Raw genomic sequence first — 18450 nt, 5'->3', positions numbered from 1 at the left:
GTAGGCACCCTCTGCTGTTTGGACCCCATATGCCAGTCAGGGCAATAATTCCCTGATGGCGGCCCTCTGGGCACGTCAGCTGTTCAAAGCAGCTGACATGTCCCGGAAAAGATGTGGGCTCATCGACGAAGCCCACATCAAATCGAGGGAAGCGACTTCCACAGTACTAGTTTGGCGGAGGTCGTGAAGTGGTTAAAGGCGCAGTCAGACATTGGTATAAACGGGACCGAGATCAGAACATAGTGCATGGACTGGCTGGCGGCTCTCCCGGCATCTTTATGTATTTCTATGGAGCTGTCACGCTCGGGTCAGAGGAGCTGCCGGCCAGTCCGTGTACTATGTTCTGATCTCGGTCCCGTTTATACGGCTGTCTGACTGTGCCCTAAACACATATCATTAATTTAATGAAACTGTGTTTGGAGTAGGGATTAACATAAGGATTGTTTTTTGTTTTTTTTTATTAAGTGAAAATTATGCTACAATAAAAAAATACCAACACATCATGGTTGGGAAAATCACACAAAGAAATGGCTTTCACATCCTGCTTTATCTGTGGTTTTTGGCAAAACCAGCTGCACCTCACAGGAATTTTCCCCCATGTATTCAGATAACTAGTAAATTACATGCTGACATTAAATATTATACTAAATATATTGACAACTTGTCTAAAAAAGAAATAAAAGTAAACCCATGTATGACCATGATGAATAATTTAAAACATCTGAGTAGATTTGTGGAAAGCGGCCACATTTCTTTCACATGAGAATTGAGGATTTCTAGGACCAACTGTATGGGGTATATGCGGTCACAGCCGGCACCGAGCGGGCGCAGGGTGCTGAGAGAACTACAAGTACAAGGAAGGGGAAAGGTTAAGCCCTTGTTACGACTGATCCTCGCTCTCTTCACCTCACAGCCTCCTTCTTCCTTCCTTGCTGGGCTGTCCGGCTTTCTACTTGCATTCTCCTCCCCTCACCACAAGACTTCTGTTCCTTCTCCAATGTCGGCACCTGCGGTAACTGCACGAACCAGGTACGCGTACCGTGCTACCGATTCATCTCAGGGGGTCAGTCAGGGCGGGAAAAATGAGGAACCGTGAACGAGAGGGAAACCATGAAGTAACCATCAGAAGCCGTGGTCAGAGATGAGCTGCTTCAGACTATTGAGAAGTGCTGGTTAGCTTTAGTTTCTAGTCAGAGGTGAGGTAAAAGGCGCCTGATAATAACCGAGTAATGGAAATGTGAGTGTGGGACAGACAGGATAAAAATAATGGCTCTGTGGTGGGAACTGTTCGGTGGGAATTTATGGCTGTAGTTGCATGCTGTGAACAGGGTGTGTAGCCACTTGTGGCTTTTACCTCTTCAGCTGGAATGGTGGAGGCTTAGGTCGCCCATATGTGTCCCCCGCTTTCTATCCTGTCATTAGTGTAGCTGGAATGGTGGAGGCTTATGTCGCCCATATGTGTCCCCTGCTTTCTATCCTGTCATTAGTGCTGGTGGAATGGTGGAGGCTTAGGGCGCCCATATGTGTCCCCCACTTTCTATCCTGTCATTAGTGTAGCTGGAATGGTGGAGGCTTATGTCGCCCATATGTGACCCCCGCTTTCTATCCTGTCATTAGTGTAGCTGGAATGGTGGAGGCTTATGTCGCCCATATGTGACCCCCGCTTTCTATCCTGTCATTAGTGTAGCTGGAATGGTGGAGGCTTATGTCGCCCATATGTGTCCCCTGCTTTCTATCCTGTCATTAGTGTAGCTGGAATGGTGGAGGCTTATGTCGCCCATATGTGTCCCCTGCTTTCTATCCTGTCATTAGTGCTGGTGGAATGGTGGAGGCTTAGGGCGCCCATATGTGTCCCCCACTTTCTATCCTGTCATTAGTGTAGCTGGAATGGTGGAGGCTTATGTCGCCCATATGTGACCCCCGCTTTCTATCCTGTCATTAGTGTAGCTGGAATGGTGGAGGCTTATGTCGCCCATATGTGACCCCCGCTTTCTATCCTGTCATTAGTGTAGCTGGAATGGTGGAGGCTTAGGTCGCCCATATGTGACCCCCGCTTTCTATCCTGTCATTAGTGTAGCTGGAATGGTGGAGGCTTATGTCGCCCATATGTGTCCCCTGCTTTCTATCCTGTCATTAGTGCTGGTGGAATGGTGGAGGCTTAGGGCGCCCATATGTGTCCCCCACTTTCTATCCTGTCATTAGTGTAGCTGGAATGGTGGAGGCTTATGTCGCCCATATGTGACCCCCGCTTTCTATCCTGTCATTAGTGTAGCTGGAATGGTGGAGGCTTATGTCGCCCATATGTGACCCCCGCTTTCTATCCTGTCATTAGTGTAGCTGGAATGGTGGAGGCTTATGTCGCCCATATGTGTCCCCTGCTTTCTATCCTGTCATTAGTGTAGCTGGAATGGTGGAGGCTTATGTCACCCATATGTGTCCCCCGCTTTCTATCCTGTCATTAGTGTAGCTGGAATGGCAGAGACTTAGGTCACCCATATGTGACCCCCGCTTTCTATCCTGTCATTAGTGTAGCTGGAATGGTGGAGGCTTATGTCGCCCATATGTGTCTCCCGCTTTCTATCCTGTCATTAGTACTGCTGGAATGGTGGAGGCTTATGTCACCCATATGTGTCCCCTGCTTTCTATTCTGTCAGTGTAGCTGGAATGGTGGAGGCTTATGTCGCCCATATGTGTCCCCCCGCTTTCTATCCTGTCATTAGTGTAGCTGGAATGGTGGAGGCTTAGGTCGCCCATATGTGTCCCCTGCTTTCTATCCTGTCATTAGTGTAGCTGGAATGGTGGAGGCTTATGTCACCCATATGTGTCCCCCCGCTTTCTATCCTGTTATTAGTACTGGTGGAATGGTGGAGGCTTAGGTCACGCATATGTGACCCCCGCTTTCTATCCTGTCATTAGTGTAGCTGGAATGGTGGAGGCTTAGGTCACCCATATGTGTCCCCCGCTTTCTATCCTGTCATTAGTACTGCTGGAATGGCGGAGGCTTATGTCACCCATATGTGTCCCCCGCTTTCTATCCTGTCATTAGTACTGCTGGAATGGCGGAGGCTTATGTCACGCATATGTGTCCCCCGCTTTCTATTCTGTCAGTGTAGCTGGAATGGTGGAGGCTTATGTCACCCATATGTGTCCCCCCGCTTTCTATCCTGTTATTAGTACTGGTGGAATGGTGGAGGCTTAGGTCGCCCATATGTGTCCCCCGCTTTCTATCCTGTTATTAGTGCTGGTGGAATGGTGGAGGCTTATGTCACCCATATGTGTCCCCCCGCTTTCTATCCTGTTATTAGTACTGGTGGAATGGTGGAGGCTTAGGTCGCCCATATGTGTCCCCCGCTTTCTATCCTGTTATTAGTGCTGGTGGAATGGTGGAGGCTTATGTCACCCATATGTGACCCCCGCTTTCTATCCTGTTATTAGTACTGGTGGAATGGTGGAGGCTTAGGTCGCCCATATGTAACCCCCGCTTTCTATCCTGTCATTAGTGTAGCTGGAATGGTGGAGGCTTAGGGCACCCATATGTGACCCCCGCTTTCTATCCTGTTATTAGTACTGGTGGAATGGTGGAGGCTTATGTCACGCATATGTGACCCCCGCTTTCTATCCTGTTATTAGTACTGGTGGAATGGTGGAGGCTTATGTCACGCATATGTGACCCCCGCTTTCTATCCTGTCATTAGTGTAGCTGGAATGGTGGAGGCTTAGGTCACCCATATGTGTCCCCCGCTTTCTATCCTGTCATTAGTACTGCTGGAATGGCGGAGGCTTATGTCACGCATATGTGTCCCCCGCTTTCTATTCTGTCAGTGTAGCTGGAATGGTGGAGGCTTAGGTCGCCCATATGTGTCCCCCGCTTTCTATCCTGTCATTAGTGTAGCTGGAATGGTGGAGGCTTAGGGCACCCATATGTGACCCCCGCTTTCTATCCTGTTATTAGTACTGGTGGAATGGTGGAGGCTTATGTCACCCATATGTGACCCCTGCTTTCTATCCTGTCATTAGTGCTGGTGGAATGGAGGAGGCTTAGGTTGCCCATATGTGACCCCCGCTTTCTATCCTGTCATTAGTGTAGCTGGAATGGTGGAGGCTTAGGGCACCCATATGTGACCCCCGCTTTCTATCCTGTTATTAGTACTGGTGGAATGGTGGAGGCTTAGGTCGCCCATATGTGACCCCCGCTTTCTATCCTGTCATTAGTGTAGCTGGAATGGTGGAGGCTTATGTCACCCATATGTGACCCCCGCTTTCTATCCTGTCATTAGTGCTGGTGGAATGGTGGAGGCTTGTGTCACCCATATGTGACCCCCGCTTTCTATCCTGTCATTAGTGTAGCTGGAATGGTGGAGGCTTAGGGCACCCATATGTGACCCCCGCTTTCTATCCTGTTATTAGTACTGGTGGAATGGTGGAGGCTTAGGTCGCCCATATGTGACCCCCGCTTTCTATCCTGTCATTAGTGTAGCTGGAATGGTGGAGGCTTATGTCACCCATATGTGACCCCCGCTTTCTATCCTGTCATTAGTGCTGGTGGGATGGTGGAGGCTTGTGTCACCCATATGTGACCCCCGCTTTCTATCCTGTCATTAGTGTAGCTGGAATGGCGGAGGCTTATGTCACGCATATGTGTCCCCCGCTTTCTATCCTGTCAGTGTAGCTGGAATGGTGGAGGCTTATGTCACCCATATGTGACCCCCGCTTTCTATCCTGTTATTAGTACTGGTGGAATGGTGGAGGCTTATGTCACCCATATGTGACCCCCGCTTTCTATCCTGTTATTAGTGTAGCTGGAATGGTGGAGGCTTATGTCACCCATATGTGACCCCCGCTTTCTATCCTGTTATTAGTACTGGTGGAATGGTGGAGGCTTATGTCACCCATATGTGACCCCCGCTTTCTATCCTGTCATTAGTGCTGGTGGAATGGTGGAGGCTTAGGGCACCCATATGTGACCCCCGCTTTCTATCCTGTTATTAGTACTGGTGTTATGGTGGAGGCTTATGTCACCCATATGTGACCCCCGCTTTCTATCCTGTCATTAGTGCTGGTGGAATGGTGGAGGCTTGTGTCACCCATATGTGACCCCCGCTTTCTATCCTGTCATTAGTGTAGCTGGAATGGTGGAGGCTTATGTCACCCATATGTGACCCCCGCTTTCTATCCTGTCATTAGTGCTGGTGGAATGGTGGAGGCTTAGGTCGCTCATATGTGACCCCTGCTTTCTATCCTGTCATTAGTGCTGGTGGAATGGTGGAGGCTTGTGTCACCCATATGTGACCCCCGCTTTCTATCCTGTCAGTGTAGCTGGAATGGTGGAGGCTTATGTCACCCATATGTGACCCCCGCTTTCTATCCTGTTATTAGTACTGGTGGAATGGTGGAGGCTTTGGGCACCCATATGTAATCCCCTGCTTTCCATCTTGTCATTAGTGTAGCTGGAATGGCAGAGGCTTATGTCACCCATATGTGACGCCCGCTTTCTATCCTGTTATTAGTACTGGTGGAATGGTGGAGGCTTATGTCACGCATATGTGACCCCCGCTTTCTATCCTGTCATTAGTGCTGGTGGAATGGTGGAGGCTTAGGGCACCCATATGTGACCCCCGCTTTCTATCCTGTCATTAGTGTAGCTGGAATGGTGGAGGCTTATGTCACCCATATGTGACCCCCGCTTTCTATCCTGTCATTAGTGCTGGTGGAATGGTGGAGGCTTAGGTCGCCCATATGTGACCCCCGCTTTCTATCCTGTCATTAGTGTAGCTGGAATGGCGGAGGCTTATGTCACGTATATGTGTCCCCCGCTTTCTATCCTGTCAGTGTAGCTGGAATGGTGGAGGCTTATGTCACCCATATGTGACCCCCGCTTTCTATCCTGTCATTAGTGCTGGTGGAATGGTGGAGGCTTAGGTCGCCCATATGTGACCCCTGCTTTCTATCCTGTCATTAGTGCTGGTGGAATGGTGGAGGCTTGTGTCACCCATATGTGACCCCCGCTTTCTATCCTGTCAGTGTAGCTGGAATGGTGGAGGCTTATGTCACCCATATGTGACCCCCGCTTTCTATCCTGTTATTAGTACTGGTGGAATGGTGGAGGCTTATGTCACGCATATGTGACCCCCGCTTTCTATCCTGTCATTAGTGCTGGTGGAATGGTGGAGGCTTAGGGCACCCATATGTGACCCCCGCTTTCTATCCTGTCATTAGTGTAGCTGGAATGGTGGAGGCTTATGTCACCCATATGTGACCCCCGCTTTCTATCCTGTCATTAGTGCTGGTGGAATGGTGGAGGCTTAGGTCGCCCATATGTGACCCCCGCTTTCTATCCTGTCATTAGTGTAGCTGGAATGGCGGAGGCTTATGTCACGTATATGTGTCCCCCGCTTTCTATCCTGGCAGTGTAGCTGGAATGGTGGAGGCTTATGTCACCCATATGTGACCCCCGCTTTCCATCCTGTTATTAGTACTGGTGGAATGGTGGAGGCTTTGGGCACCCATATGTAATCCCCTGCTTTCCATCTTGTCATTAGTGTAGCTGGAATGGCAGAGGCTTATGTCACCCATATGTGACCCCCGCTTTCTATCCTGTTATTAGTACTGGTGGAATGGTGGAGGCTTTGGGCACCCATATGTAATCCCCTGCTTTCCATCTTGTCATTAGTGTAGCTGGAATGGCAGAGGCTTAGGTCACCCATATGTGACCCCACATTCTATCCTGTCATTAGTGCTGCTGGAATGGCGGAGACTTAGGGCACCCATATGTGATCCCCGTTTTCTATCCTGTTATTAGTACTGGTGGAGGCTTATGTCACCCATATGTGTCCCCCGCTTTCAATCTTGTCATTAGTGCTGCTGGAATGGTGGAGGCTTATGTCACCCATATGTGTCCCCCGCATTCAATCTTGTCATTAGTGCTGCTGGAATGGTGGAGGCTTATGTATCCCATATGTTTATATGTGTCCCCGCTTTCTAGCTTGTCATAAGTACTGTGTAGTTTTGTCTGTGGAAGCTTCTAGCACCATGAAGGAACGTGTTGTAAGGCCATAAGGTCCCACTGATGCCATTGTTATATCTAGCAGAGCCACGGCTCATGCTGCTGGTAATTTGTGTCCCAGAAAGCTAACCTCTCACCTCTGTATAAGGTGCTATTTACCCGATGGCGGGAGTTAAATGTTGCCCCTTGGGCTCAGTCCCGTATACCACTTATTTGTTGTGTGGAATGGATCTAATAACCTCAGAATGGAAGGTGTTGAATAGCAATGCTATAGTGTTGGAAGGCCTTATTCTCATTGTGTTTTTGTATTACAAATGGGGATTACGTCTAAATCTTCATAAAACAGGACTCTGAACCTTATAGACTGCTGTAAACCACACGGAGGTCAAACGGCCTAAGTTTGCGCTTCCAGTGGTGTGGCATCCGTTTTTTTTCACAGATGCCACACGTTCCCATTATAACTTATGGTGTTGTGCACGTCTTTTTTTTTTTTTTTTACGTGGACCGTGCGTCCATTCAAAACAATACAACACACACTGAGATTTCTATTTTTTTTTCTTCAGGCCGCTCAAATGACAAGGGTCAATACAAGTCTATGGGCTCATGAAAAACACTTGCAGCACACCGATTGTATCTCTGTGGTGTGCATGTTTAGCATTGAAAAGGATAGGAGAATCTTTGTAACTTATCAGTATTTCAATAGGTAACCTTTAAAAGCTGATCATCATTAGGGTAGGGTGTAGAACCTGCTTATTAGAAAGCTAGCCATAGTAACAAAACTCTCCAGAGAGCAAAGGTCATATACTTTGCAATATCTATGACTATATAGGGAGTGGTTGTAACATAGTGCATCTATTTGAGCAGAACATTATAACATTACTAGTAGTATGCCATACCAGATACAGTATTAAGATCAGGTTTATACAATAATATTTCAAACTATGAAATTATATTGCATGACACAGATTCACAACTGGCTTAGAACACAAATAATTTGCACATGTGTAAAGACATACGATACATAGAAATTGAAAAAATAAGATTTCTGTTGCAAGGAGCATAACCATGTGAGTCATTTCTGTGCAGTGACTGAATAGTTATCAGTTTTTGAAATCCCATCTCAACAACAGAATCACATAGGAAACAAACTGAAGGAAATTAGTATTTTGTGTTTCTTGAGATAAGCAAATCTATTCCACTGCCCTGGTTCAGCATCCAGTCCAATCACCCATGGCAATAAATTTTCACTTCTGTTTCTGTTAGCCTCAATGTCTCTGCCTGCTTTTGAGCATGAGGTTGAGGAATCTAGTAAGTGCCAAAGGCTCTTAGAATTCTGGGCTGAGGATGCCAGGCAAAAAAAGTGAACAGACACCATGGAGGTCTGGACTAGATGTCAGAACTAGGGCAACATAAACTGAATTGTTCATCTTTTTTATGACCTGCATTTGTAATGCAAGTGATCTGAATGCAGCAGTGGAGACAACAGGTGGGATCAAGAATCTACTTCTACTTTAGTAACTTAACATGGTTAAATTTGAGAAAGATTATTATCACAGATAAATGCACAAGAACAATATTCACGTATCATTTACAAGCAACAGGCAAATATATACATAGAGATATATTGGTTAGTACACTACAAGAGATATGTCCTCGACATCAGCTCGGCGTCTATAGTTCAACCTTGGTATAATGGGAAGGGGGCAGATGTTGTATTAAGCAGGAACAGTCTCTAGGGCACCCTTGCAGGCCCTGACAAAGTCTAATAACACTTTCTGGGGCTTCTTATCGTCAGACAAGGCCCCGTCTCATCTGCAGCCTCCACCTGCCCACACCCGGGACCGTGAGTGTGCAACGGCCCTACTCACTCGCGTCCTCCAATCATCAGCTAAGGCGAGAGTCTCCGGTCGTGTATTTTTCGGGTATCTTCGCTGCTTGACTGCCGACGGGCATCTCCTCGATCTGGTAAAGTGGGGGGGCTGCTCCTCGAGTCTTGACTGGCGTTGCTCTGGTCTTTAGTACTTGACCAGCGTAGTCTGGAGCCCATGCCTCGACTGGAGTTGTCCGATTCTCTCTCACTGAGTCACAATGTCCTGCTTGTCTTGCTCTCCAAGCATGTCCTGGGGGAAAGTGGACTCCAAACTGTAAGGTGCCATATTGGAGGCATTTTAATTGAAGCAATTATGCTTGACATCATCATTTACAGGGAATCTGCCAACAGAATCAACCCTATTAAGACGTCTATATAGGCTTTTAGATCATAGAAAGTTTAATAAAATTATACCTTTTTATCTGTAATACGATATTTTATTCCAACTTGGGCACATTTTTCTCAATATGCAAATTAACTGTTAAGGTCTATTGACTGGCTACAGATCATCCTGAGAACCTGCCTCCAAAACATATTTTAAATTAAAGGGGGCATGATATATATTCACTGACATTATGCTGTCCTGATTTACATGTTTCACAATGGTAACTCCCCTTTAATTTAAAATAAGCTCTGGAGGCAGATTCTCTGGGAGATCTATGTCCAGCCCATAAATCTTAAAGGGAATCTGTCACCTACCCTTTGGCGGCGATGAAAACGATGTCGGTCCGGTCCGATGGGCGGTGTTCCTGATGTGTGCCGCCTCCCCATCCTTGCCCGCCGTCCGCAGGTTATTGCTGAATTGGAGTAGGTGTATGCCATTTTTTGCGCGTGTGCTAAACATTCATAGCTACCGCACGCGCAGTATGCTTTGCCCAACTGCGGGCAAAGCCGAAAAGCCGGACTGCGCATGCGCCGGTTAACTAAGCCCCAGAACACAGCAAAATACTTCTGGGGCTTAGTTAACCGGCGCATGCGCAGTCCAGCTTTTCGGCTTTGCCCGCAGTTGGGCAAAGCATACTGCGCGTGCGCTAACTATGAATGCTTAGTGCACGCGCAAAAAATGGCGTACACCTACTCCAATTCAGCAATAACCTGCGGACGGCGGGCAAGGATGGGGAGGCGGCACACATCGGGAACACCGCCCATCGGACCGGACCGACCTCGTTTTCATCGCCCGCCAAAGGGTAGGTGACAGATTCCCTTTAACTGCTCAATTACATATTAACAAAAATGTGGATTTCACGGGAATAAGACATCAGATCACAAATATCAAGGTATCATTTTATTCAGCTTCCTATGACCTGCGTGCCATTATAATTAGCTTAGGAGGGTTGATTCTACTAACAGATTCCCTTTAAGATCACATTAGTTACTCTCAAGTAGCAGCTATGCTATACAGCTGGCATATTCACTGTATGCAATTGGCCCAGCTGCTGAATAGTGATGGCACACTGTGGACATATCAGCTCAGATATGAGTATAATTATCATAGTGGGACATTTGTCACAGTTGTAATTTATATCTTTTCTCTTGCACAGTAGTATGTATGATCCTGATTACGGTACATAAATGTGTGATAATAGTGGAAAGGCGAGACCATGTGTGGAAATTCAGCAACCTGTAATTTCTACTATGTGGAAATAAACATGTGAACAGTGTTTTTAGAGGTTCTCTACGTTAATAGAAAGCACAACTAGGAAGCAGTCAACAATTGCTTATACTTGTTTATTTTTCACGCATTATGTATCACCATGAATTCCACAGTGCTTTACAGACCTCATTGAAAAATATAAACTGCAATGTTTGCAACAGGTAAATTACATATTTGCACACACCAAAGAGAGGATTCCTATACAGTTTAATTATTTAAACACCGGATCATGCATTGTAAGTGAATAACCCACTCACATGGGAATCAATATGCTGCAAGATCTTGTATTTTTTACCATTCAAAAAGTCATATATAGAAATGACGGACAACCCCTTTTAAACACTTAATGACTAGGGGTACAGCAGTTTCCACCTGTGGCTGTTAGGGGCATATGACAGCTGATCAGATCAGCTGTCATGGGCTGAAAAGGTGCAGACTCGGTGCCGGAGCCCGCACCAAAGAGGGGGAGGCGACCAGTGACGAATATACATGTCATAGGTTGTTAAGGAGTTAATCTCAGATGTCATTAATTGGCTATATGTATGTTTGAAAATATTTTCCATACACTACTCACTGTCTTCCTTCAAAATTGATATGAATTGTAAGCTAATCCACTTGAATGTCTATATTAGTGTAGTTAAATCATTATTTTAGTTTTCACCTTCTTTACAATACTCGTATCTCGTTTAAACCTAAGCATTGATTTTTTTTATTTTTTTTTAATTTATGGTATATATTGCAGTGGTCCAGGATGGACATAACCCAACCAGTTCTTCAAGTATTACATAGCTCCTCCTATACAAGGTGTTCTGATATGATTATCCCTGATCCTTGTCAAAGTGCTACCTGTGAAACCAGTCAGGTTAGGGTAGGGATTGTCTATTTGTATCTGGACACTGAACTACATTCTCTACTTTTTCTCTATGGGATAACAGTGATATGTAAGTACGCAAGATTCTACACTGCTCTATTGTATAGCATGGAAAATGTACAGTATTACATGGGATCCTTATAGAGGACTTTTTGTGCTTGATTGTTTGTATACTGTATGTATCAGTTATGTTTTTCATTTACTGAATTATTTCACTTCAAAGCAAATATTTTAGTTGAAAGCCGTGTATAAACAGTGTATGGGCGTCAGCATCTGTGTTCGACAACTTTTTTTTTTTTTTTATTTGTTTTTTTTTTACCAGAAAAAGGGTTGTCCAAAGCTTTCTGCTTTAGAGATTATTTGTATTCCACTAACATTATTAAATAGCATGGGCCCAATTTATTGCATTTTCGCATTTATTTATTGCATTATTGCATTTTTTTTTGTCTAGTTTTTGGTGTTTTTCATTTTTTTTTTTTTATTTAAATTCAAGCCTGTGGTTGACTTTTTGTCTTCCAACCACATCCTGAGTGATTTCATACACAAAGGCTGTGACTGTTTTTCTGCTGCAGTTACAATCTATCTTATACTTAAAATACCGTTAAGTATTTAACAAAATATACGCACAAGAAAGTCAGATTAAAATTCAAATGCTGACAAAAATGTCTAAGGCTACGTGCACACGCTGCGGAATCCGCTGCGGATTCATCCGCGCGGATTTTGCAAAATCCGCAGATAAATCCGCAGGTCAAAAGACCTGCGGATTAGCCTGCGGTTTTGTCCTGCGGTTTCACCATCTCCACAATGGTGGAGATAGGAAACCGCTGCGGATTCCGCAGAAAGAATTGACATGTCAATTCTTTCTGCGGTTTCAAAACCGCAGGAAAACCGCGCGGAAAAATCCGCACCGTTTACACAGCGGTTTTTTTTTTCCATTCATTTGAATGGTACTGTACACCGCAGCTAAAACTGCTGCGGGTCCGCAGCGGAACTGCAGCAGAATCCGCAGCGTGTGCACACAGCCTTATACAATGTTCTATGTATACTGCTTATTACAGAATATTGAACAGGAGGCACAATTACATTTTATTTAAATCATTATGCCAAAGCACAGTCGAATACTGTATTAGCGTATGTTGATAAATGTAAAAACAAGAATGCAATGACTTGGTAATCTCTTATAGCCATATTATATTCACAATAGAACACATCGGAAGGTGAAAGTTCAACATTTTCCATTTTATTTGAAAATATTCACTTGTTTAGAAATTGATGGCAGCAACGCATCTCAAAGTTGCAGGAGGGTCAATTTTTTTAAGTCACCTGACTGTATGAAAAACATGTTAGAGAGGCAGAGACTGTTCTAAGCAAAGAGGGTTAGCGAGTCGCTAATCTGTGAACTGTAAAAAATTATGGAACAATTTCACAGTAATGTTCCTAAAGGTGTGTGCACAAGCTGCGGATTCACCTGCGGAATTTTCTGCACAGGTTTAGCAAAATCCGCAGGTCAAAAGACATGCGGTTTATCTGCGGATTAGCCTGCGGGTTCACACCTCTACAATGGAGAAGGTGTGAAACCGCTGTGGAATCTGCAGAAAGAAGTGACATGCTGCGGATTTGAAACCGCAGCAAATCCGCGTGGAAAATTCCGCAGCACATGCACTGCGGTTTTTGATTTCCATAGGTTATAATGGTACTGTACAACGCAGCAAAATCTGCTGCGGATCCGCAGGGCCAAATCCGCTGCGGATCTGCAGCAGAATCTGCAGCATGTGCACACACCCTAAAAGTAAATTTGCAGAGACTTTGAATATCCAACCATCTACAGTCTATATAATATCATCAAATGATTCAGATACTGGAGAAATCCATGTCCACCGGGGACAAGTCCTTCAGTCAATATTACTTCCTCCTGATCTATGGACCCTCAGTCAGCACTGCATTAAAGGAGTTTTCCCAGCATGAAATAAAATGGAGCCCCTGATAGAATTCAAACTGTAGACTGTCTTAAGCCCCCTTCACACATAGCGAGATCGCTAGCGATATCGCTAAAGCGTCACCGATTTTGTGAAGCAACAGCGATATCGCTAGCGATCTCGCTACATGTGACACTTACCTCCGACCGGCTCCCCCGCTGGATATCGCTGATCGTGCAAGAAAGGGATGGTCCATTTTCTCATCGCCGACTTCCTGCTGGCACCGACAAGCGACGCATGGACGCGGGCGGAAGACCTCAGCAGAGCTGCGTGTGACAGGTAAGTAACAACTGCCGACTGCTGCTGCATTGCTGGTGAGATCTGCCTGTTTGGCAGCTTACTAGCGTCCATTTAGCGATGTACCAGCGATACTGACCGGGTCATATCATTGTCGTGTTCGCTGGTGCATCGCTAAATGTAACGGGACCTTAAAGGCCCCGTCACACTAAGCGACTTACCAGCGATCCCGACACCGATATCAAGGTGTCAGAGTCGCTATGTGATCGCTGGTGAGCTGTCACACAGACAGCTTCACCAGCGATCAGCACAGCGATGCCGAGCGCCCGGCATCGCTGGCCATCCCTGTAAAAAATAGAATCAAAATAAAAAATATAGTTATTCTCACCTTCCGATGTCCCGTTCAGCCATCCTGCCTCTCTCCACGCTCCGGTCCCAGTGATCCTTTGCGAGAATGACCGCGAGATGTCACGGTCTCGAGGGATAACAAAGTCTCGCGGTCATTCGTGCAAAGGATCACTGGGACCGGAGCGTGGAGAGAGGCAGGATGGCTGAACGGGACGTCGGAAGGTGAGAATAACTATATTTTTTATTATTTTTTACACCTGATCGCTGGTCTCCCGCCTGTCACACAGCACTGCGTGCTGGCCAGCAGGAGACCAGCGACCAAAGAAATGTCCAGAGGTTTCTTCCAGCAATCAGCGATACCGGCAGGGGGGCCGCTCGCTGTCACACAGCGATCTCGCTGGTGAGATCGCTGTTGCGTCACAAAAGTTGTGACTCAGCAGCGATCTCGCTACCGAGATCGCTTAGTGTGACGGGGCCTTTAGTCACATGTCAGGAAGAGCTGAAGACATTCAGCTCCCGAGAACTGCGTATCAACTGACAAGCTGTGTCACACATACCTCAGTTGGTGGTCGGGAGCACAGCTATGATATGTGAAGAACTATTTATCTTCCTCATTGAAAAGAAAGGGGGTTATCTCCTGCTACATCGTCCTCCAGTGTTTGTTTTTCAGTTGGGTGCAGTCAGTCTCCTGTTATAAAGCTGTAAGGCAGACGGAGGAGGCTGAAGCTGGAGATCTCCTTGCTGAGCACAATGTGGGTTAAAACATATTTCTTCACATATCCCAGCCGTGCTCCTGGCCACCAACGAGGTATGTGTGATACAGCTTTTGATAGTTGAGACGCACATCTTGAGAGCTGTATGTCTTTAGTCTGTAGCCTGTCCTGAAACGTGTCTAGGACAGGCTGTAGTTTGAATTATATCAGGGACTTTGTTTTATCTCATACTTGGAGAACCCATTTAAAAGAAGGTAACCTTTTTTTAAAATATGTTGCTGTCATCAATCTAAATGAGTGTTAGACATTTTTCCATTTCATTTGAAGAAAAAAAAAACAATCTTTCACCTTCTGATCTGTGTTCTATGTTCTGTTGTGAATAAAATATCAATCACTGCATTTTTGTTTTCTTTACATTTTACACACCGTTCCAACTTTTTTTGGAATTGGGGTTGTATGAAACAAACTGGCATTTGTTACAAACTTCATTTGAAGTCTCGTAACATTTTGGCACATTGTCCATCAATGTATAGTGGCAGTTATATTCAAATTATTTTTGAGTTTTCCACCAATGCTTTTATCAAGTAATGTGTGGCGTTGTTCAATAGCTTGACTTGTGTTTTTTTGTTTACTTGCAGAGAGTCACCATGAGGCTATCATTTGTCACATTAGAAGGCATTCTCCTGTTAAGTGTGGGTTTTGTTGGACTTCTGTTTATCATGCGTGGAGGTGGATATGAACCAACCACATTAGACAAAGAGAAGCAGAAGGTTGTTATTCCAATCCGCCTCACTTCAGTTGAAAAAAAACTTGAATGGCTCCCTGCATGCCAGCAGAACAAATCGATGCAAAGTATTGAGGGGTTTTTAAAATTACCAGAACATATTAAAGATTTCTTGCTATATAGACATTGCAGGAGTTTTCCACAAATCCATAACTCTCAAAAAAAATGTGTAAGCGCAGCAGAATCTAATAACGTCTTCCTTCTGCTTGCTATAAAATCTTCACCAGGTAACTATGAAAGGAGAGCCATCATTCGTCAAACATGGGGGAAGGAAACCACTTATGAAGGTGCTCATGTGAAAAGGATTTTTCTCTCTGGAACCTCAAAGAATTATCGGGAGGACAGGCATTTAAGACAGCTTCTTAAAATTGAAAGTGAAACATATGGGGATATCCTACAGTGGGACTTTCATGACACATTTTTTAATCTGACTCTAAAGCAGTTCCTATTTCATATGTGGCTAGAGGAATACTGTCCAGGTGCAAACTTCATTTTTAATGGAGACGATGATGTATTTGTAAACACTTTTAATGTAATAACCTACCTACATAGTCATGAAGCAGATAAACACCTTTTTGTAGGACAGCTAATAGCTAATGTTGGACCTATTCGTGAAGCTGGAAGCAAGTATTATGTACCTGTACAAATTACTACGTCTAACTCCTATCCAGTGTACTGTGGAGGTGGAGGAATTCTCATGTCCAAATATACTGCTCATGTCATCCACAATAAATCTCAGAAAATCCAGCTATTCCCTATTGATGATGTTTATCTAGGCATGTGTCTGGCAAAGGCTGGCCTTGTCCCAGCCTCTCACATGGGCATGAGGACAGTCGGGGTGCATGTACCTTCTACCAAACTGGATTCGTTCAATCCTTGTTATTATAGGGAACTTTTAATGGTGCATCGTTTTATACCATATCAAATGTTAGTCATGTGGAAAGCAATTCAAGATCCTCAACTTGACTGTGGTCAGAAATTGTCTATTTATTTAGGCACATAATACAAACTGTCGTTGGTAAAACAGCCATTCAATAATGTTGCTTAGCTTGTGTTGTATAGTTTTCTCAGAAGAGAAACTGATGTAAAAGCTGTATTTATGTCATGTTAATTTATTTTTTTTTCATCAAAAATATAATTTAACAAAACTTAACATTTAATCATTATGTTTTTATTGTCCTTTATTGGCCAAGAGTCAAAATAGTCTTACATATGCCAGTTTTACATTTCTATGTAGTGCAGCTACAATTATTTAATTGGATGACAATTTGCCTTGGACTATGCAGCTTCATCAGTAGAGTTGAACTAAAACACTCATTGAACAGTTCATTTCTATTCAAAGTTAGTCACTCAATGACCACAGAACATGTGCGATGGCCATCTTCTACAGCTACATCTATATGGAACAGGCTTAAGAACTGAGCCCACTGTATTATGGCTCTTTCACATGTACTGATATTTCCGGTACTGTAAAAACCAGTACCAGAGCTATCCATGTGTTATGGCATCTGTGTGTCGCATCAGTGTGACAAGTAGCAGCGCCTGTGAAAAGCTGTTACATTCGCGCTGTTCCTAGGTGACGGGTGCTGAAGGCCGCTTGGATCATTGTCGCCTGGTCTCCCTGAGCTCAGTGCAGCCAGGCGACAATGATGGGAATTGTATTCAGCACCCGCTATGTACATTGTGTGTAAAACAAAAAAAAATGGCGTGCGCTTTTGCATAACTTCCAGAACCAGCATAGGGAAAGCCCACGGCTGGGGGCAGATGTCACTAATGAGGGAAAGGGGACAATATCCTAAAATGTTGCCAGGCTACTAACAGCACATAGCTGTTTGCTTAGCCTTTACTGGTTAGTTTGTGTGAGACCCCAGAAAAAAAGATGTAGAGTCTTCTTATAAATTCTAAGCAGCAAAGGCTTAACAGACAGCTATGGGCTGATATTAATACCCAGGGATATTGGACTACTCAAGGCTAACAGCATCAGCCCTCAGCTGCCCCAGAAATGGCACATCCATAAGATGTGCGAAATCTGGTGCTTTAGCTCGATCTTCCCACTTGCCCTGGTGCGGTGGCAAGTGGGGTAATAGGGTTGGGGTTGATGTCAGCTGGTTGATGACAGCTGTATTGTCAGCTCACATCAAACCCAGGGGTTAGGAGAGGCACCTATAAGATGCCCTCATTACTAACCCCATAGTCATATTGTAAAAAATATGCACCAAGAATAAAGTTGTTTTATTTGAAAGTAGTGTCACTCCTTTTATTTATAAACGTGTGTGTTTGTATCGATGATGTCATAATGGTTGCCATGGTGAAGACGATGTCATAATATGTTGCAATGGTGATGGTTATGTCATAATAGTTGCCATGGTGACGATGATGTCATATGTTGCCATGGCGACGATGATGTTAGCATGGTTACCATGGTGAAGATGTAATAATGGGTATATGGGCACAGAAATATGGGATGGAGGATATGTATGATGGGTATATGAGCACGGGACTATGGGATGGAGGATAATCATTATAATTTGCTATAACCACAGTTAGTTACTATGCCCGGGCAACGCCGGGCTCTTCAGCTAGTTTGTAATAAATTCACCCCACCCACCCTTTTTTCCCATTAATTGTAAAAATTTAGATAATAAAAAAATATTCCTCACTTGTCCAAGAACAATCCATTTGCTGTAATCCTCTGCTACATCTTGATTACATGGCTGAGCAATGAGTGGCATGATGCAACTTCTCAGCCATGATTCCAGGAAACCCTGAGCTGAGCTTGGGACACAGCTTCAGTGAATAGCAGTAACGTCACAGAGGTTAGCGCCAGTCAGTTCAGTGTGAGGCGGCCAATGAACTGCAGTAACTTTCATTAAGTCACCATTAGCACTGTGAGAAAACTGAACAGGTCTACGTGTGAAAACTGTCATCACATGTACTGGAGCCACTGACATGTGAATGAGGCCTTACAAAGCTGGAATCTGACAATTAGTGATG

At 44.8% G+C, this 18450-nt stretch overlaps 1 protein-coding gene across 6 annotated transcripts; it reads left to right on the top strand.

The window, feature by feature from the left end:
- Nucleotides 1–742: 742 nt before the first annotated feature.
- Nucleotides 743–16616, top strand: LOC141072556 (N-acetyllactosaminide beta-1,3-N-acetylglucosaminyltransferase 3-like). 6 transcript variants are annotated; one of them, XM_073559826.1, is made up of 4 exons: nucleotides 743–1029; nucleotides 8799–8896; nucleotides 11270–11468; nucleotides 15311–16616. In XM_073559826.1, exon 4 carries the CDS (start codon nucleotides 15320–15322, stop codon nucleotides 16457–16459), a length of 1140 nt encoding a protein of 379 aa, XP_073415927.1. In that variant the 5' UTR covers nucleotides 743–1029; nucleotides 8799–8896; nucleotides 11270–11468; nucleotides 15311–15319; the 3' UTR covers nucleotides 16460–16616. The 6 variants fall into 6 exon arrangements, with proteins under 6 accessions (XP_073415927.1, XP_073415928.1, XP_073415926.1 ...); XM_073559827.1 differs by lacking the exon at nucleotides 11270–11468; XM_073559824.1 differs by lacking the exons at nucleotides 743–1029; nucleotides 11270–11468 and adding an exon at nucleotides 1287–1329.
- The last annotated feature ends 1834 nt before the right edge of the window (nucleotides 16617–18450 follow it).

The sequence above is a fragment of the Dendrobates tinctorius genome, unplaced genomic scaffold (assembly GCF_039654945.1).
Source record: "Dendrobates tinctorius isolate UK_male_01 unplaced genomic scaffold, ASM3965494v1 ptg000276l, whole genome shotgun sequence".
Taxonomy (NCBI): Eukaryota; Metazoa; Chordata; class Amphibia; order Anura; family Dendrobatidae; genus Dendrobates; species Dendrobates tinctorius.
This window is presented reverse-complemented; position numbering and strand designations above follow the sequence as displayed.